Here is a 21,475-nt window from a genome sequence, read left to right as displayed (position 1 = left end):
CTTACTCCACTTATTTACTCAGTGAACTATTGTTGGGTGTCTACCATGTGCTAGATACTCTGGTAAGCACTAAAAATAAAGTGACAAATAAGAGAGACATAGTGTCTGCCATCTGAGAACTCATTATAGTCTAATGAGAGAGGCAGATATCACACAAATAATTATGGAAGTGATTGTTAATTTTGATTGTAATGAATACTCTAAATAAAAAGCAGAAAATTTTGTAATTCAGGTATCTGAGATATTCAAGATATGTCCTTCTCCCTTCTGTAGATTCTACCTCCTTAATATCTCACAAGTTCATTTCATAGAGTTCTCATAGAGAATCTGCTTCTTCACTTCAGGCCCTTGTGCATTACTGCCTAGATGGTTGCGATGACCTTTTAAGCCTTCTCCCTTCCTTCTAGCATTGCCCCATTTAAATCCCCTCTTCACAATGCTTCCACATTGGAAATTATCATGTAATGAACTTGATATCTTCAACAAAATCTATGCATTAATTAACCAACTCTAATCCTCCCTTTCTCCTGCTTCAAATCTTGTGGCAGCTTTGTACTTCCTTCAGGGTAGAACTTCGGTGTGCCATACAGAACCCCTTATGATGTGGCCACTGTCTATCCTCACCTCCCTCAGAGGAAAATTGCCTTCAGGTTATTCCAAGTTCCATACATTCCCTTGAATACTCCACCTGTCTCTCACCTGTAAGCCTTTGTTCACCATTTTCAGTATGTCTGTTGTAGTCCTTAGTCAAGTTCATGAAAGGCCACCCAATTTTGTGATGTCTCCACCATCAGATGGGCATATTCTTGAGGTCAGGTTCTACGTTTTGTTCCTGTCTGTATTTATATATGGTGTTTGGCACATGGCAAATGCTTAATAACATAGGTGTTTCTGTAGTGAATGAAGTTACATTAGGCCTGAATTACAAGAAAATGTTTCAATAACATGGAAGTATTTCTACATTGTTCACCTAGGAAGTCATAGGTTAGATTTTCAAAAAGCAACCATGATTCTCCCTAGTGACTGTATTGGGAGGATGTAGGGGGAGTGTTATTTATAATTGTTTTAATAAGGAAGTGACACATGCTTTGGAGTTAAATTAGGGTAGCAAGATGAAAGAAATAAGCTTTATTGTCATTCAGATTCCTATTGGACCATTTTTAACTAATGATGCTTTTCTTTGTTCTGGAAGGCTTAATATTCTCATTATTGGTTGACCCCTATTCAACTCTAAGACCTATTAGGAGAGAGGGCACATAGTTCAGAGTTTTTCAAAAAGTGATTCCCTAGATTGCATGCACTAGAATCATCTGGAGGGCTTGCTCAGGTGGTAGAATCTAAGGCTCCACAACCAGACATAATGAATCAGAATCTCAGGCATTGGGACCCATGAGTCGGCATGCTATTAGGATCTCCAGGTCATTTTGATACACACCGAATTATACCCCCACTGGTAAGGAGTTTAGCCTCTTTATTCAGATAGTCTTAGGTTCAAATCTTAGTAATATAATTTATTAGCTAAGTGACTTTGGTAAATTAAGGATTTCTCAAGTGGACATCCCATAATTCTATATACTAGAGAGTAGTCTGTCATCCTAGAGCCTGGAGTACCTGCTCACCAGGTGACATAGTCCCAGTGCAGATTTAAACTAAGATGCACTCACAGCAAATCTGGCTGCCTCTAATCCTGACCATGCCCCAGTGTTTTAAGGTGTTTTTTCCCCCCTCACTTCTTTTACATTAGTTTAGTCTAAAATAACTTAGCTCATTCATTTTTATGACCAAAACATCTGGGGAAAGCCAGGCATTTCTGTTGCATTTTTAACAGGTTAAATGAACTTAATCCATATTTCCTGCAGCTGCTATTTCCCCTCCTACTGGGTTCTTGGGCTTTCATTCCACACCACACAACGTGACTTCATCACATGGTTTTTAAGAGTAAGCCTTATTTCCATTTTCAAGCACCTCAGCAGGAACCTGTAATTCTACAAGGTGTGAAAGCACAAATGAGCAAGTGAGGTCTTAGTCAAGGTGACGTAGGGAGTCCAAGGCTAGAGGCTGAGATCTGACGGAGAATCTCCAATAAAAGATCCAGAACTCACTTTCTCACTTTTGCCCCCTCCCCGCTGTCCAGATGAGTTTGCGTCTTTGTACAATCAGCCTGGAGGAGCTCTCCATGGTTCTGACATTAGAGACATTGCTGCCTCCTTTTTTTTGTTGAAACCATTTCTGGGAAAGGTTGTCAAATAAGGTGAAGGCTAGATCCACCCTAGTTATTTACTTACTGTCACTCCACTTGCCTGTGTCCCTATTACCAGTGTTTTTTGCCACAGTGACAAGGGTGCCTCTCTTTTTGCTTTCCTGGGATGATATTACTCTTTGGCATATACACCTGTATAGTTATACATTTTTAAAATTACTCTTATTTAGTCTGATATCTATCCAGGCTAACATTTCTTCCTGACAGTGTAAGTTCCTTAGGTAATGACTTGAGTTTGTGGTAATCTTTGTACAGTGCCTAGCCACATATGCAAACTGGCTTTTAAAAATGATTTTGAATTCTGAACTATTAGATTTGATTTTAGAAATGACCCAGTCCAGGAATACAAACTAAAGTGGCTTCAGGGACCAAGAAGTTAACATTAATATATAAGGGCAGATCATAGGTATGTAGGGCTAAGACTCCAATGAGTGCTGATTCTACCTAAAATAGTACATTTTCAGGTATTTGATAGAGGTTATGGTCAAACCAAACAATTGTGATTCATATTCATATCATGGGTCATTGGTTTGCAACATCTGATTTAGAGGCTGTATATACAAATAGTTAGAAGCTAACAATTAGGTTAGAGTCATATCACAGAGGTTCAAAACATGGTTTGGCTACTTAACGAGTTATGTAATCTGAAGCAAGTTGGTAAACCTCTGCGTGCCTTAGTTTACTCCTCAGTAAAACAGGAATAATCATACTACCTCCATTGTAGAATTATTGGATTTTTTAATTAATACATTTAGATGACTTAGAATGTGCCCAAATGTTAGCTATTTTTATTGGTAGCCCAACCTCTTCACTCTTTCAGTGAGAAAATGGAAGCTCAGGGAAACTGATGCATCCAATATCATACAGCTGACTTATAGCAGAGCTTATATTATGACCCAGAACACTAAATTCTAGAGTGAGTATCCTTTCCTGTATATCTGTGGTTTTCAAACATTACTGTATTAGCAGCAGAACCCCCCTCACCTTTTACTCCTAAAATATTACACAGAACTCCAGGACATAACAGATCTCAATAGTGCCGCTCTGTTTACAACAGAGTTGGAAGCCCAGAGCCCCACCCATCGGCTATGCCTCTGTGCCACCCTTCTTGCAATCCCCATCTGAAGATTCCAAAGAAAGGTGTGAAAACTGTTACCCTAAAAAGTTTGAAATCATAAATGAAGATCTAATGAAGGGATAGGACCTGTCATTTTTGCACGTGTGGGTTTCCCCTTGCAAGGTTTTATGTCTCCGTTAGCAAAGACCAACTTTCAGTTATAAAAATAAAAAATGAAAGTGGATAAATCCCTTGAAGCCATGGAAAATCATACCCACCAAAGCCCCTTACACCCATCTTACTGTCACTTAGCAAGTAACAGAAATCATGAAGCTCATAATTTATAGCCTTGGCCTGACACAGAATTGTTTAACCTTGCCTATAACTCAAGCTTTTTCTCAACTGTTTCATAAGTCATGGTAATTACTCTGGGTCTCAGTGGGCAAGGAGATATGAAGATCTGCTGCCTTACAGGCCTTCCATCTTCTTCCAGGACATGCACATCATTAGTACCAATGAGAACCAAGTGTTCGCAGCTGTCCAAGAATGGAACCAGAATGACACGTACAACCTCTACATCTCAGACACACGTGGGATCTACTTCACCCTGGCCATGGAGAACATTAAGAGCAGCAGAGGTCTGATGGGAAACATCATTATTGAATTGTATGAGGTATGTAGCCAAGATTTCATGAGTTTTAACAGTATGAACACAAGCATTGGAGTCAGATGGTCCTGAATTCAGTTCTCAGCTGTACACTTAGCAGTTGTAACTTTGGGCAAGGGACTTACCTTCTCAATTCCCTCACCTGTAAAATGGGGATAAAATATTGATCTAATGAGATTGTTGTGAGAATGAGGGATAATGTTTGTAAAGCATCTAGTGTGGTGGTTGACTCAATAAGCCTTCAACAAATGGGAGCTAAAGTCAATGTCTTATGTGTATGAGCAGGATTACAACCCAGAAGTGAAGGCACTTGACTTCAGTGATCTCTTAAGTACTTTTTTCAAGTCTGTGCTTCTTTTTATGAGATCTGGGTGGAGGGATTAGTGCTATTTATATACCTTAAATTATTTGGAAGATCATGTTTTATGAACAACTTTATAGGAGAGGAAAGCACATATCACTGGTAAGAGTGAGGGTTTCCCTGAAATGCCACCAGATGCCAACACCTGTGCATAGAGAAGAACTGGCCGTGACTTACATCTTTTTTTTAATATGATCACCTTTATTGAGTTTCCACTTATATTGAATGTTTTTAATGTGACCACCAGTTAAAGAATAATTTATCTAGGAAACCAAGTGATTCCATTTAGGGACTAGATTTAAAAAAAAAAAACTAATTGTTTCAGTGACCCTAATGATACACTGCTTGTTTATACCTCTAGTGTGTGATCTTTCGCAGTGAAAGAACTTGACTGACCACTTCAACTAGATGGATTGATTTGAGCAAAGGCGGCATGTCTCATTATCCAACATTTACTAGTGACCTGTGGTCAGACCCACACAGGCTGTACTGGTGGAGGTCATTCATTCACAGCAGGACAAGTTGCCTGTTGTGGGCGGTAGCCTCAGATGGTATGGGTGAGCTACTCCATCGTGAGTTTTCCTTTTCGAGGAGCGGGAGTGGCTGTCAGAGCAGAGAGAGCAGTGCATGGGCTTCTGCTTGACAGTGGTCTGTTCTGAGCAGTGCATGTCAAAGTTCCAGCATCCCTACTCTGGTATCTAAGTTGGCTGCTCAGTTACTAAGAGTGGTGGAAACATATAAGATTCCAGTTATTTTATTAGGTAGAAGGCATGGGGTGAATGCAAGTACGTTAAAAAGAAGGAGAGAAGTGAATGTCCGGGTAGAAATACGCTGATTTTCTAGGACGTAGACAAGTGCTGAAATAATTCCCTTAGCAACAAGGTCCCAGCTTCGGAAATGGCCTAGGTTTCTTCCTAAAGTTGTAAAGACTAGTAGAGATGACTAGGGGTGTAAATGGCTTTGGGAAGCTTACATTTTCATGCCTCTAATCACACCAGGAAGCAGAAATATACCTTTGTTATTGGGCAGTAAATCACATCTGTGGGAAGGTTTGGATGAATGTTCCCAGGACTGAGGCCATTCCTGTTTGCACAAGTAAGCCTGTAGAGGTAAGAGGATTATTCATGCTCCTGTGGTCAGAGCCCAGTAGGAGAGGTGGACATTGCTGCAGATGACCTTTCAGCTGAGAAATTCCTGTTTCTCTGACTCTATTGATATGGTGGGTGAGTTTGCCACTGTGCAGTTCCTTTCCTAAAACAGGGTGCCTGAAACTCCTTGGTCATTTAGAACAGTGAGACATTCTGATCTGAAGTGGCACATGAATCAAAATGAAGAATGTGCCAAGATACATGTAATTTTTTTTTGTCTTGCTTAAGTCAGTCTTTTTTGGGGAAAAAAATACATGGTGTCATCGCACCTACAGAGAAGCAAGATACACCAGGCAAGGCAACTTCCCTAGAACCAATTCTGTTGACCTTGTTCTCCATTCATTTTTACCAAGGTTGATCGTGCCCCTGCATTGTGTTCCAGCCCATGAGGAAAGCAGGAAAGATAAGGGTTCTTACCCTCAGGGAGCTTGCAGTCTAGTTTGTTGGGCTTTGAAGGGGTCAGTAAACAAAGTTCCTCTTTTACCTGCCCAAGAATGAAACCATTTGAGACAGAAACAAAGGGTGAGACAAAAGGAGATCAAATGTCAGCTTTATGGCTTTGAAAAGCATGTAGGAGGAAATGGTCTTGCTAATACTGCTCCCCAGAATTGAACTCATCCATCCAGTCACAGGCAGAAATAGTGAATCAAAAGCTCTCCCGTAGAACACGGGGAGAGGGAAGGGTAAGCTGGGACAAAATAAGAGAGTGGCATGGACTACCAAATGTAAAATCGATAGCTAGTGGGAAGTGGCTGCATAGCACAGGGAGCTCAGTTCGGTGCTTTGTGACCACCTAGAGGGGTGGGATAGGGAGGGTGGGAGGGAGATGCATGAGGGAGGGGATATGGGGATATATGTATATGTATAGCTGATCCACTTTGTTATAAAAACAGAAACTAACACACCATTGTAAAGCAATTATACTCCAATAAAGATGTTAAAAAAAAATAAAAAGCTCTCCCATGGAAGCCTGTCTCTGTAACACCACAGCACTGTGGTGCAGAGGATGTGATCTTTGCAGGCAGATCCCCAAAATAGTTGAGTTAGGGATGTGCTGTAAAAGACCAGTTCTTTTTCTCAATGTTACCAATCCGATTATCAGTACTTTTGCCCTGGGGAGGAAGAGGTGAAGAAGTGGAAGGCATTCCAAATGTCAAGAATGACATAAGCCAAGAGTTCGGCAGACAGTGTAGATTTGTAAGTCCGTGAGCTAGCCAGTCTAATTGCATAGAATAGATGGTTGTCAGGTACAAGAATGAGTGCTGCATAAGTAGTTGGGGTTCAGATTCTAGAAGGCATTTAATACCAAGGTAATAAATTATATCCTGACACTATCTAGACCATGACCACACTGAAGGTTTTTAGAGGGTGATGCTGTTTTGCACCTGGGTATACATTCTGTGATTTGAAGATTAAGCCCAATTTAATTGGTCTCTAGGGGTCATTAGACTTTAACCTTCTTCACTGGAGATTCTCACAGAAACTGAGATTGTGTACCATATGGCCAGTTAGCAAAGAGACTATAATTTTTGTGGACTCTGAATGCCCTTAAGTAATACAGCTGGAAAAAACAGTGAGCTTTCGTGTTCAATTCAGCGAAAGTAACACACTTTCATGAAATGTATTTTGCTTGATGAGGCTGGTACATGAGACTCAAAATCTACTGGAAAGACGTAAGTGACTCTAGTAGGGTATTGATCACAGTCTAACTTGTATTAGAGGTGCAATTCCTGCATGTTATGGGATCACTAAGAGGAAAATTAATTCTAACTTGATGAATTTGGGGAGACTTGCAGATGAGTAGGTTTAAATGATGAACTGCTAGAGCATGGGAGAAAGGCATGCCTGGTAAAGTCCAGCATAAGAAGAGAACCAGAGTCTGATGAGTAGAGGTCCATTTTCCTAGAATGTCGAATGACCTTGGAGAATAGTGGGGATAAAGACTATGAAGATGCTAGTAAAGAGCTTGACTGAAGAGTCGGGCATTTATTCTCTGGGCTGGTATTTCTCTATGTTTTCCCTTACATCTAGCAAATGATAATTGTATGCACGAGGTAGTCCCTATGCCAAGTTAATGTAAAGCTTTATATTACAATGTGACAGGGTGGTACATCTGTTTTCCCTTGTCTGAAATGTCTGAGATGCCTTTAGTTAACACAGATGTGAGGAGGCTTGAGCTGACCACAGCTGCTTAAAGCTACTGGTGTGTCATTCTGTCTTCCACATGGACCTCTCAATCCTCTTCTTGACATTGGAAAGGGGACAAAGAAAGTGAGAATTTATTTGAGAAGTTCACCTTGTAGGTCTTGGCACTGAGAGACCTTGGAGATCAAGGGGATCAACCCCACCCAACTCCCTAAAATCTAAGGCGAGGCATTGTTCATTTCCTGGTCTGTTGGAGCAGTTGCCTGCTGAAGAGGGAGCCTGTTGTGCTCTGTCCAATCCCTTCGTCAGAGTGCAGTCTTGTCATGGCTGTAATTACATAATCAGGGGAGAAAATTATTCTTGAAGGCCAAATAATGATCTCTTCTTTAAGGTAACAGAGCGATTCCATCAAAACAAGGCTGGTGTTGACAACGAATGCAGTTCATTATGTGTGTTCACCATTATTCTTATGACACTCTTTCCATATAGAGCTCTGTAGTGGTTTTTTCACATCTCTAACTATAAACTGCATTTCTTCCTAGATGTTCTCCACTGATAAATCAGGTAACAAATGTTCTTTGCAACACTTTCAGTTATATTGTAGAAACATTCTCTGAGCTGCTGCATTTTCTTCAATATTTTCCTGGATTAAGCATCCAACTTGTAACTCTGTATAATAATAACAACAGCATACCAGGTAACGCCTTAAACTGACACTGTCGAGTAAATATATAACAAGCTACACGTGCACTTCAAAATCAAGAGAAAAAAGTAAAAAAAGTAAAAAGAAACAGGTGAAATTAATTATATTAATTTATAATATTATATTATTATAATAATGTAATATTATAAATTAATATTATATTTTATTTAACGAAAATATCCAAATACTGTCATTTAAGTATATGCTCAATATGAAAAATTACTAATGAGATATTTTATATTTTTTGTCATACTAAGTCTACAGTATCCTGGGTATATTTTTCACTTCTCAAGCATCTCAATTCATATGCTAAATTTTCACCAGAAATACTTGATCAGCATTTATATTTCATAAAATTTACAGTAGAAAAGGTAGATTCACATACCCAAGTTATTCCAAGCATACTTAAAAGTTTGCCAATAATTGGATCAGGTATCAGTTCTTTTAAATTTCAGTTTAAATTGGTTAAAATTAAATAAAATTAAAAGTCAGTTTCTTAGTCCCACTGGCCCCATTTCAAGTTCTCAGTAGCCCTGTGTGGCTAGTGGCTATGGTACTGGACAGCACAACCCTTAACGATATATATACTCTTTCTTTTTTTTTTTAAATTTATTTATTTTATTTTTATTTATTTTTGGCTGCGTTGGGTCTTTATTGCTGCAGGCGGGCTTTCTCTAGTTGCAGAGAGCAGGGGCTACTCTTCATTGCCATGGCTTCTCTTGTTGCGGAGCACGGGCTCTGGAGCGCAGGCTCAGTAGTTGTGGCACACGGGCTTAGTTGCTCCGCGGCATGTGGGACCTTCCCGGACCAGGGCTCGAACCTGTGTCCCCTGCACTGGCAGGCAGATTCTTAACCGCTGCGCCACCAGGGAAGCCCTATATACTCTTTCTTATTTATCTATTACAATAACTCCTTGTGGTAGATACCATTCCCTATTGTGCCTGTGAGAGTACAGAGATGCAGGGAGTTTGGTAACTTGGCTCAGATCACACAGCTAGTAAAGGGTGAGGCTGTGTTTGAACCAACCCGTGTCAATTTGACCAAAAAGCCCAGGATCTTCCTATTATACATTTTTTTTCACATTCATTTTTTTTATTGAGATATAATTTATGTACAGTAAAATTTACCCTTTTTGGTTATACTCTTTTTGGTTCTATGAGTTTTGACAGAGGTATGTGCATCTACCACCATAATCGAGATATAGGACATTGAACATATAAGGTGTTGTCTCACGACATTCCCTCTTATGGCCCTTTTGTAGTCATCTTCCTCCCACCAAAAGTCACTGGCAAACCAGTCTGATTTTGCTCTGTCCCTCCAGTTTTATTTTTTCTACATTTTCATATGAATGCAAAAAAGGGAGTCTTTTGAGTCTAGCTTCTTTCCCATAGTACATTGAGATTCACGCATGTTGTTGAATATCAAGAGACGTTCCTTTCTTTCTACTGCTGAGTAATACTGCATTGCCTGGGTGTGTCCTCGTTTGTTTATTCATTCACCAGTTGAAGGTCATTCAAGGTGTTTCCAGTTCTGTGTGATCATGAATAAAATTTCTATAAACATTTATGTGAACATAAGTGTTTCTTTCTCGTGGGTAAATACGTAGGAGTAGAATTGCTAGATTGAATCTCAGTGTAGGTTTATAAAAAGCCACCAAACCATTTCTTAAGTGGCAGTATCATTTTGTATCCCCACCAGAGATGTATGCAAGTTCTAGTTGCTTCACATCTTTAACAACAGTTGGTATTATCAGTTTTGTGTGTGTGTGAGTGTGTGTGTGCACACACATGTGTTTAGACATTCTTTTAGGGTCCTAGTGGCACCTCGTTAGTTTCGTTTAAATTTCCTAATGACTAACTATCATGAGCTCACTATACTTGGATGGATAAAATGAAACTCTGAGCCATCCTTAGTGTTCTGGCCTCTTTGCTCATCTTATTGATGTTTTATTGCTTTCTGTGTCTCTAGTGCCTGCCCTCCACCCACTGCTTTATCATGACCTTACATTACCCTTCTTTGGACAGATGGACGGCTACTTACAGACCCCATGGGGACATTTTCCCCAACTGACCTTCATCGGCCCCTCACCACAGGTCCAACTCTAGGGACAGCCCAAGGCAAACCATGGTAATTGCTTTTCTCAGCAGAGCCCTGGCTTCCTTGTCCTGAGGGCATGGGGGTGAGCGACAGATGATTATGCCACCTGGACTCAGTGCTCTGCCAAGGGGCTGCTGTCAGTGTCCCTTTGCACCTCAAATTGATTCCCAGAGGGAAAGTGGGCCATGCAGGCCTGGGGCCTTGTACTGCCCTCTTCTTTGGGGACCACCTTACAAGCTGGTACCTTTCTCCTTGAACTCTTGGGGCCAACAGCAGCAGCTATGCTGCTGATTTCAAACCACAGTGGGAAGAAGCATGTTTAAGTTGATCAGATTCCAAATACCTCCGTGGATGGAGAAGAGTTAAAATGTGTATCTCATTCCCCAGTTCCTTTACATTGCATGTAGTGAAGGTAAGTAGTGTTTCATGGAACTTTTGTGTCAGATATATATGTAGCTATGTGTGTACACATACGTGTATATATGGGTATGAGTCCGCTAGGTGCCAACAGAAATGTATTTCATACTTGGGTTGCAATCGAAAAGTTTGAAAGCTATTGGCCTAGGATACAGAAAACAAAGTGCCCTCCAAACTTATAGTCCATTTACACAAGAGATGGAGCCAAGAAGCAACTCAGCAATAATGTAAGGGCTTTGAACAATCCAAATCCAAATGGGAAGTGTGTTATCTTTTGTTTTGTTTTTTTTTTTCCAGACAGGCAGACAGGACTGAGATTGCTTTGGCATTATGTGCAACTGCAGGAGAAACACCTTCAGAGGTGCAGATGGGTTCCTTCAAAATCTCCCCTTCTATATATTTTCAGTCTCCATTCTCCTGATTTTGCTCTCAGACTATGTGACGCACACAGAAAATAGCCATCTGAGTGGTGGAGTTCTTAGTGGGAATATGGTAATATAATATTGGCATATTATATTTTCCAGACATGCTCATCCAGAAGAACACAAGAAGCAGCTAAGTGGCTCGTAATTCGTGCTAGAATGTATCGAGCTAGGAGGCAGGGGACTGTGACAGACAGGAGTCTGATTCTGACCTGTATATGTTCTAGAAATTCGATATCAAGGCCCTGGGTACGTGTTGGGGGCGGGCGGCTGGCTTAGGGGAAAGAGTTCTATGGAATCATTATCTGGTGATCCATCAGAAAAGACACCAGCTCTATGTTTAAAGAGAATAACAAAAGGCCTCCATCAGGCAGAAGGTTCTAAGGAAACACAGATTCCATTTTCTGTGAGGAATTATTGGTAATTGGGTTTGAGAGAAACAACTTCGCAGTTGGTTTTAAAGACCGAGGTGATCTGAGGGCCTCACAGCCCTTGGATGGGTGTGTAAGGTGCCGGCCTTCCTGAAATGGCACTGACTTTAAGCAGCTAGGGCAGGGAGGGTACCTCTGGGGAAGGGCATAACTCTGACAACACTGCCCCTCTCCCCACCTTGGCTTCTGTCCTTACCCACCCTCTGTTCACATTAGGAATCTAATCAGTTCCATCGCTGGCCTTTTGTCAAATCCCCCTGGTGGTGTCCTTCCCAGATAGCACTGTTCTCCTCCTGACATCCTCTGTCCATTTTTGTTGTTGTTTCTTGTTTTGTATTTGGGTTGGCATTCTCTATTCTCTTTCAAGGACAGTCAGGTTACTTTAAAAAAAAAAAAAAAAACACTTCTCATTTCATCAGGTAAATTATGTCATTAAAAAAAAGAACTCACTTCTGTGAAATTCCTTCCCTTTGTTCCCACTGGCATCCTCTCAGAACTGCAGTAAACCTCAATTCATGATGACCCTCAAATAATGGGGATAAGTACAGTTAAAATTTTGAGGTATCTGAGTGTAATCCAGAAAACCTGCCATTCTACCTCTTATTTATATATAAATATTTAAACAATTTGAATTACCTTTCCTTTGGAAAATCCTGGAACTTGAACCAGAAGTCAAGGGAATGTTTCTTTGACATAGATTGCTGTCATTCTAAATATCTCTTCTTATTGCCCAGATGTAGGCATAGAAGAAATAAAAGTGAGTCACATCTGTACTTACTCTCGAACGCTTCTGGATCATAAATGTCCTCATTCTCTAGCTACTTGTTTTGTGGTGGTGCTCTTCTTCCTTCAGAATATCAAGGGTATGCAAGTCCCGATACATCGGAACTCTGGCAAGAGTGCTCTACATTATCTGTTGTATCCTTTGCCAGCTGACTGAGGAAAAAAAAGGAAGGGAAGGGCTCTTTCAAAGTGACCATTGGCTGAGACCCAAGATAATATGGGAATTATCCAAAGTCACACTGTGAGCTGGTGGCACTGCCAGTGATAGGGGCCAGGTCGCCAAGCTGGGTCACCTGCCCTGAAATATCCACCTCACTATTAATCAGGACACCTGGACGTCTGCCATTACAGATTATACCTTGATGCCTTGAAAACCTGTCAACAAGCCACTCCTGAGCAAAATCCCATGTTCTCTGTTTTTATTTATTTATTTTAAATTTTTATTGAAGTATAGTTGATTTACAATATTTCAAGTATACAGCAAAGTGATTCAGTTATATATGTATGTATATATACATATATATATTCTTTTTCAGATTCTTTTCCATGATAGGTTATTACAAGATATTGAATATAGTTCCCTGTGCTACACAGCAGGTCTTTGTTGTTTATCTATTTTATATATAGTAGCCTGTATCTGTTAATCCCAAATGTTCTCTAGAAGGAGTAACTCCTTCAGTTGTTATCAGCCACTCCCACCTCAGAGGAATGTTGATAGTTAATTAAGGATAAAGTCCTCTGAACAAAGTGCAGAGACCTGTAGAGTAGGGCAAAGCAGATGAATAATAGGGGAATGGGACATCTGGTTTGTGGGGGTGGAGGGAGCAGAGATGAACTTAAACTTCTTTTGGAGACCACGTGGCACGTGACATTTCTCACCATGTTCCTCCTCTTTTCCTCTGTTGTACCCCCAACATGCTGTGGAAAATGCTGGGGCTTCTCCCAGGGCCTCTCCAAAACTATAGGGATTTTGGCCCAACATGGTTCTCCATCTCTCGCCCTTTTTCCTAGGTAGCAGGTATCAAAGGGATATTCCTGGCAAACAAGAAGGTGGATGGCCAAGTGAAGACATACATCACTTACAACAAGGGCAGGGATTGGCGCCTCCTGCAAGCTCCAGACGTGGACCTGAGAGGAAGCCCAGTACACTGCCTGCTGGTCAGTCCCCCGGTCTCATGTGGGACCACAGGGCAGGCTGGTTACCTGGGGATGCTCCACCGGGGGCTTTCTTCCATCAAGGAGGGCTTAGGATCTTGGCTGGTGCTGAGCAGGGATTTCCTACAGGTCCCAGGGCATTGACCTGTGGACCCAGACTGCCATATCACTTGGATGGAAAGTTCAGTTGAATTCCACAAACCTTTACTGAGAATATACTATGTGCTCCAACTCCTAGGAAGATAAAGAAACATAAGAGAAAGAGCCTGTGCCCAAGGGTCCCAGACAGAGCTCAGTAGTGGTAAATACCTATTAGCTGATGCTGGTATGATACAGTGCTTGATGACAAGTGCTTGATGGTGGGCAAGGTAAGCAAAATTTGCCTTGGAAGCCCAAGGAATGTCAGGCTGGTATGTCCACATGGGACAGAGTTAATCTCTCAGCATTCCCAGGGTTCCAGCTGTATGGAATATTGGGGTAGGCACCATGGAGGTGCAACTCCATGTGAGGAGGGAAGACAGATAATTAACAGTGAAATTCACAACTCTCAGTGCCCTCTTAAAGAGGACCTATTTGAGAAAATTTTCTAAGGTCCCAGAAATGGTTATGTTTCCCCTTCGCAAAAAAAGTTGCCTTTTGCCACTTACTGAATATTCTAGACATTATGTTAAAAACTGGGAATATAGTGGTAAATAGGATTAACAGGGCCTTTCCCCTTTTGTAGTTTTCAGTCCAGCTCCTTGCTTCTGATTTGCGGTACTAGGAAGGTCAGAGACAGATTTGCGGTACTAGGAAGGTCAGAGACAGATGCCTGCCTACATGCAAGAACTGGTCACAGCAAGAATTTTTTTTCCCCAAACCTTACCCATGGATTCATCTTATTGTATTAACCTAATTTTCTCCTTTCCCCGATTTCACAATTTGTTTATTTTTATTTATTATATGGTGTCTATAAATCCCTAATCCTTTTAAAGAAACTCAAAAAGGGATAAATAAGTAAATGAATAAAGAACACAAACTTATATGAGTTTCAAATAATGGCTTCAGACATTTTAAGTAAAATTCAGAGTAAAATTATAAACAGGAACCAAATACATAAAGCAGAAACAGGGACCATCTGGTTGAAGAAGAGGGTAGAGGGCCTGAGACTGTCTCACTTAACTTCCCCGCTTCACTGCTCCCAGTGGCCCGTTAGAGCTCCAAGAAGCAGAGCATGATGGCCAAGGTCAGTGATGGGAGAAGATCAGTGTCATCCTGTGGGAAGGAATGGTCTGGGAGGCTTCATAAGGCTGACCATGAACTGGACCTTGATGGATGGGGTAGGGGTGAGGAAGAGAGGGGAAGCCTACAATTGTAACAGGGACAGGAAGGGACCTATGAATGGTGCTCAGGGCAGCTTCCGATGTGAACATATCAGCTGTTCAGGGAGAGATGACTTGTGCCCCAAACTAAGTGAGTGGCTCACATCCAATCCTTACTGTCTCTGGAAGCTGAACACCTGGGAGCCCCATATCTGGTGGGGCAGGGGGTGCATGTCAGGAGTTTCCTGGAACGAAGCTACCTTCTCCTCCTCTGTTTTAGCCCTTCTGCTCCCTGCACCTACACTTGCAGATCTCCGAAAATCCGTATTCCTCAGGGAGGATCTCCAGCAAGGAGACGGCTCCAGGGCTCGTGGTGGCCACAGGTAAGGAAGACGTTCCCTGGGCTTCTTCCTCACTGAGGGCTTCTGGAATATGTTATGACCTCTTTGGAATCATTTTGAGCATCAGATAAAAGCTATGGGCACTCTTCCCAGAAAATAGGCAAGATCTGTGGGACTCCAAGGCCAATCTAATAACCCAGTAAAAGAGCTCCAGACACTTGCAACTTTTGGTAAATGCAACATCTCACATGGTCACAGGGCAGTACCCTGTGCTTAGCAAGATGCCAGAGTTCCTCTCCAAGTAAACTGATAGATCAGAAAGGTTGTTTGTAATAGGGAATTCTTACTTTAAGAAAACATGATATATGAACTTCCTAGCTCACCAAGTATAAGTTGGGGTAGTTTTCTTTTTACACAGAGGGTTCTTTACAAAGGGTTTCACCCCAGAGCTGTTTTTAATCAGGAAGTCTCTGGTGCATGTAAAGGTTGGTTTACACATGATTAACCACTTGGCTGAGAGCCTGGGGGAAAGGGCAGAAAAACTCCAGTTTGTATTGTTGGAACCACTGTCCACTGAACATCTATCAGAAATGAAGATAAAACAACTCCGAGATGAAAATGGAAGTCTCTGGGGGAAAGTGCTCTGATCAGCATGCATTTGATTTCCACACACCTTTTCAGGAATACATTGATGGCATAAAGCAAGGCAGGCCTCTAATCTTCGAAGTTAGAGCTCTGCTATGAGGCAGCTATTTTTCTAACGAAAGCAGAAAAATTCACAGCAACTTGCTGAGATGGTTTAGTCTGTTTTCTCTCATCAACCTGAAGCTCCAGCCGCTGGAGTTACTGCTCTCGTAGACATGACTTCCTTCTCCAAGCCTCCAACCAACTGTATGAACTTTTTAACACCACCAGTGACCATCCACTCGAATCGGGTTGACAGCTAGCATAGCCTTCTGACACCTCAACCTACTCCCCTCCACCCCCTGGGAACTGGAGCCACCATATTTAACACCACTGGCTTCAGGGAGCCCAGGACAGTGAGAGATGAGGGCAGGCTCTATTGGTGTTCTCCTGGCTGGGGGGAGGGAACCCCACACACCATCATCCATGCCGACTGGACCTCCCAGCTCTGGGACTGCTGTGCCCTCTGCCTCTCCTCAAGGCCTATAGGAGACCCCGGACTGGAGTGGAAGGAACACTGGAAAATGGTAATCAGTAATAAAATATAAACGCTAACTATGTTGTCAGGCATCGTTCTATGTGCCTTAAGGCCCTGGGAGGATGTGAGGCCCCTCCCAGGGCCCAGGGCATTGTTCTATGTGCCTTAACCACTCTGAACGTTGGTGTTTTCATTGGCAAAGTGGGAATAATAATACCAACATAATGGAATTGGAGTATTAAATGAAGCAATGGATTTCAAGTGTTCAGAACAGTGCCTAGGACATATCGAATGCTCAATACATGTCACCTATTATCATTGTTAATGTTACAGAAACTTAGAACTGCTCTTCTTACACCAGGAGAGTATGGTTTGCACATCTCCTTCAATAGAATCCATAAATAATATGCATTCACTCTGCATCCACGGAATGAATGAATGCACTCAGGAACCCTGTAGTCCTGCTTTCCAAGCTGGCCTCTGACACTTATGAGCCTTATGGATTTGGCTTAGTTCTTTAACCTTGGAGCTTCATTTTCCTCATCTGCAAATGAAGTTTTTGGTTTTTTTTTTTTTCCTGCCTTGTGAGTGTATTGTAAGAATTAGAGATGGGGGGCTTCCCTGGTGGCACGGTGGTTAAGAATCTGCCTGTCAATGCAAGGGACATGGGTTCGAGCCCTGGCCCGGGAAGATCCCACATGCCATGGAGCAACTTAGCCTGTGCGCCACAACTACTGAGCCTGCGCTCTAGAGCCCGTGAGCCACAACTACTGAAGCCCGTGCGCCACAACTACTGAGCCTGTGCTCTAGAGGCCACGAGCCACAACTACTGAAGCCCGCGTGCCTAGAGCCCATGCTCCGCAACAAGAGAAGCCACCGCAATGAGAAGCCCGCACACAGCAACGAAGACCCAACACAGCCAAAAATAGATAAATAAATTTATTTAAAAAAAAAAAAGAATTAGAGATGGAAGATCCCGCTGAGGGCTCAGAGCATAGTCAGGTAGGTTAGTTGTGGTTGTTATTACCTGAGACCATCACGTGCCTCTAAATTACTCTAGTGCTAAGTCTTTATAAACTAACAGACACATAAGACATTAAAGATTGGATTTTGAAACTTTTTTGTCCATATACATGAGAATTTACTAATTCCTTTTCTCTCCTTTTGTCACTCTTGTAACTTTGTATGGTGCTTTGCATTGAGAGGGACATAACACAGCTGACAAGATCCTGCTGAAAAGCCAGTGCTAGGTCACCAGCACATGCCTTCTCATTCCCAGCTTCTCCTTACCCTGCTTGCCAGCTCTCCCTGGGAAGCTGTTCGCTATCGGGAGAATAATTACAAAGTTATCCTAGGTTGGCTTCATTGGCCTGAATGGAGCCCATCTCTCCAGGATCCTTTTCCACATCCATGCATTTCACCTGCCTTCAGGTGTCAGTGACCCTGGCCTCTCTCCTCTCCACTCCTCACTGCTCACTGCGTCCTTCCACCTCTCACTGAGATGAGGGCTCCCGGAAGCTGTGTGGATGACAGGACACCTGGGGATTCATCTCAGACTCCTGTTGAGGCCGTCTCAGAAGGCAGATGGAATTCCAGTCTGGAGACTCTGGCAATTGCTTTTAGCCATCAGAAGCACTAGGGTTCTTACCGTCCTTACACTGTGGTTTCAAGCTAGTAGTCGAGGCCTCACATCCTCCCAGGGCCTTAAGGTGTGCAAAGCACTTTCCTTGCCTTGATTGCACAATGGCCCCATGATGTAGAAAAGGCGATTACTCTTGTCCTCGATTTACAGATGAAGGATGGAGGGCAGGGGGACAGGTGTTGTGCCCTCACTCACACTCCCTCTGGCTCCAAGTCTAGTCTGTCCAGTAGCCATTCAGCCAGACCTAGCCCCGAGCCTCTTCACATGCCCACTCCACAGCTACCCCAGGCTCCCTGCCATGCTTCCTATACATTCTGAATGTTCGTACCCTTGCGTTGTCCCCTCCATGGAGGTGCTTTCCTTTCCTGCAGTGGCTTGTGCGCTGTCTGCTTCCCCCTGCATTTAATCACCCTGAGTGGGCATCGGTGGTGAGAGAAGCATCTCTAACCCCAGAGGATGTTAAAAGTTTCTCTCTTTCTCTCTCTCTGTGTGTCTCTCTCTCTCGGTCTCTCTCTGTGTGTCTCTCTCGGTCTCTCTCTGTGTGTCTCTCTCTTTCTCTCTTTCCTTTACACGTGTCTAACTAAGGAGCAGAGAAAGGTAGCCCTGGGAGGACATAGGGCTTAAAAGTGTGTTGTTTACAAATGCCCAAAAGGGCAGCAGCACCTCTCTGATTTCCAAGCTAAGCTGTTGCTGAGAGGAGCTCCCCATTCTCCATCCCTCTCCCCATTTCTCCCTCCTATCACATCAGTTCAGCGGGGACCAGCTACCTCTTCCTCCAATCTGGCTAGAGACCACCTTGGGAAGCCCCCCTCCAGTTCTGCTTTAGCCAGTGAGGCACATTATTCAGATCTTCCTTCTCTGACGCCATAACCCTGACTCTCCCTATCAGAGATTTCCTTCCCACAGGTCCACTTAGGGACTGAACATGTTCAAAGATCAAATCATCCTGGACACCTCTTGTCTGCCCTTTCTTCTGGGAACTGACTTTCTGGTCCCTGTGATCAGCAGCATTTGTTTCAGGGATCCTTTCAATTGACCCAAGATACTTCCAAAACAGTCTTCACTGGGAGCCTTGGATTCTCACCACCACCCCGCCTCCAAAATCAATCTGGGTCAAGCTTTGAAAGAGAGGCTTAAGATGTAGGCAGAACCAGCTCCTGAAGAGGGTAAGAGGTGATGAGACAGAGCCTAAGAAGCCATGACAGGGCTGGCAAATTCCAGCTGTAGGGGGACTTTATACCTGCTTCCCCCTCTCTCTACCACCCTTGGTAGACGTTACTAATAGATCACCGTACTCTGTTCTGTTGAAACCAAATATGGCTTCAGGATCCTTCTTAGCACAATGTCCCAGGCAACCATCATTAAAAGACTCAAGTTGACATTTTCTGCCCCATCCCTCTTTTCTTTCTTCATCTGTGTCTTCTAAAACCTGGATCTGAAGAGCTGAATTCCAAATTCCAGACATAGCTCCTCAGAGCCGCTCACCATGCCTGTGCCCACTCCACTGATACTGGCTGCCTGAGCCCTGAGCCCCGGGGTTATTTTTGGAAGCCTGAGTGTCAAAACAAGTTGGCTAGCTGTGTGCTCCCTGATGCTGATGGGAGCTTGACAAGCTGTAGCCTGCCTTTAAATTCTCATTTTGAAGCATTAAATGTCAGGAGCTCAATTAACATTTTCATTACTGCATTTTTATTGTGCTCTTATTTAGGCTACTAATGTGAAGGGAGTTAACATTCCCTTCATGCTATTTTTAAAGAAAAAATATCCGCCTCAGTGATAAATTCTTACATGTTTAGGGTACTTTTCCTGCTTCTCAAGACCTCCCCAAATGCACATCAACATCAGAACATGATTCATTCATTTGTTTACTCATTCATTTGTTGCACAGTTATTTATTGAGCAACTCGCTTCTAAGTTTGGGGCACTGTTCTGGGCACGGGGGCTGTGTGGGCAAACTTGGGCAATATGGATAGACTAGGAAATCTTAACCACTTTCTTTTTTTTAATAAACATAACCACAAGGTGATGAAGTATTAATACAAGGAGAAGAAAAAGAAGGGGAGAGGAAAAAACGGTGTGAAGGGATAAAGGCAGTAAGTGTGGTCAGGCTAGGCATAAACCAGGTGACTTCTCCTGCCATGCTGGATGGCCATGGTCTGCTGAATATTGTCATATTCTTTTGGGCTCTGTATAATTTTGGTTACATAGTCTATACTAATGGATTACTCAACTGCCTATACTAATGGATTACTCAACTGCCTGGCACTCAAGAAACATATTGGCAAGTTTAACTTGGAAACACACACATACACACACACACTCACACACACACTCATACACACACCAGTTTTTCGTAGGCTAAAGTTATACATGAGGAGGAAGGTGTCCCTAGAGGCAGCATGATTGTTTACTCTTCTCTTTGCCACCATCAAGATTAATTTTGAAGAGATTAATGGTATGAATGAGTAGTTCAAGAGGTCCAAGCTTATCAATATTTGGCCTTTGAGTGTTACCAGTTAAAGATGCATCCCTGTCATATTATTTATTTATTCATTTTTTCCCATGTTAGGTTATCTTCCTGCTGGGTTTTTCATATGGCATCAAAGACAGACTGTATGAATCTATTCTAAAAATAACTTGGAAAATCTTTACTCTCTGCTACCCCCTCACCCAACCCCAAGCACACGTAATCTGTAAACTGCCTGACAATTTCAAACGATCTGCTTCTGTTTCAGGCAACATTGGTCCAGAGCTCTCATATACTGATATCAGCGTGTTCATCTCTTCCGATGGGGGCAACACATGGAGACAGGTAACTGGGAGATTCGGGGACAGGGAGGAGCCATTTAGGGCAAGTTCTGCCAACATCTTTCTTATAGATTCTCAGGCTTGTTATGACTTTTTAGGTGCAAGAAAATTGAAGCAGCTCTTCTATTTGGTCAATGTAGCTGGCAGATTAGATGGACAATGGGGTAAAATGGGAAGAGCTGGGCAGGGAATAAGAAAAACTGGGATTTTCCCGATTTGTTCGTTCTTTCATTCAGCAACATGTATGGAACAGTCACCAGATGCTAATTACCATGCTGGTGTGAGTAGATACAGCCAATAAAACAGTTTCTATCATTAATGTGCCACGGGGTCTTGGCAAGTAGGTCTCTTTACCTTTCTGTTTCTTTATCTACAAGAGGAAGGCAGTAGAATGCTAAGACCAGCAAAGCCATGGAAGTCTGTGATGGCTTCAGTATTATGTAGGCCCATCTTTCATTAAGTATGAGACAGCTTAATAGTTACATGACCACATGAAAAATTAATTCAATTATACACACTTTTTCTTGCAGCACTGTCCAGTAGAACTTTGAGCAATGATGAAAATGTTCTGCATC

General features: G+C 42.5%; 1 protein-coding gene across 1 annotated transcript in view; it reads left to right on the top strand.

Annotated features, from left to right (window-relative positions):
- The window catches only part of SORCS3 (sortilin related VPS10 domain containing receptor 3), a 588,465-nt gene that overhangs the window by 481,231 nt on the left and 85,759 nt on the right, over positions 1–21,475 (top strand). The window contains exons 9-12 of the mRNA XM_036828794.1: positions 3,811–3,990; positions 13,503–13,649; positions 15,228–15,330; positions 20,828–20,904. Coding sequence (XP_036684689.1) covers positions 3,811–3,990; positions 13,503–13,649; positions 15,228–15,330; positions 20,828–20,904 — 507 coding nt within the window. The remainder of the gene's footprint in view (positions 1–3,810; positions 3,991–13,502; positions 13,650–15,227; positions 15,331–20,827; positions 20,905–21,475) is intronic.

This window comes from Balaenoptera musculus, chromosome 16 (genome assembly GCF_009873245.2).
Source record: "Balaenoptera musculus isolate JJ_BM4_2016_0621 chromosome 16, mBalMus1.pri.v3, whole genome shotgun sequence".
Lineage (NCBI taxonomy): Eukaryota > Metazoa > Chordata > Mammalia > Artiodactyla > Balaenopteridae > Balaenoptera > Balaenoptera musculus.
The sequence above is the reverse complement of the archived record's forward strand: the minus strand, read 5'-3'. Positions and strand labels throughout refer to the sequence as shown.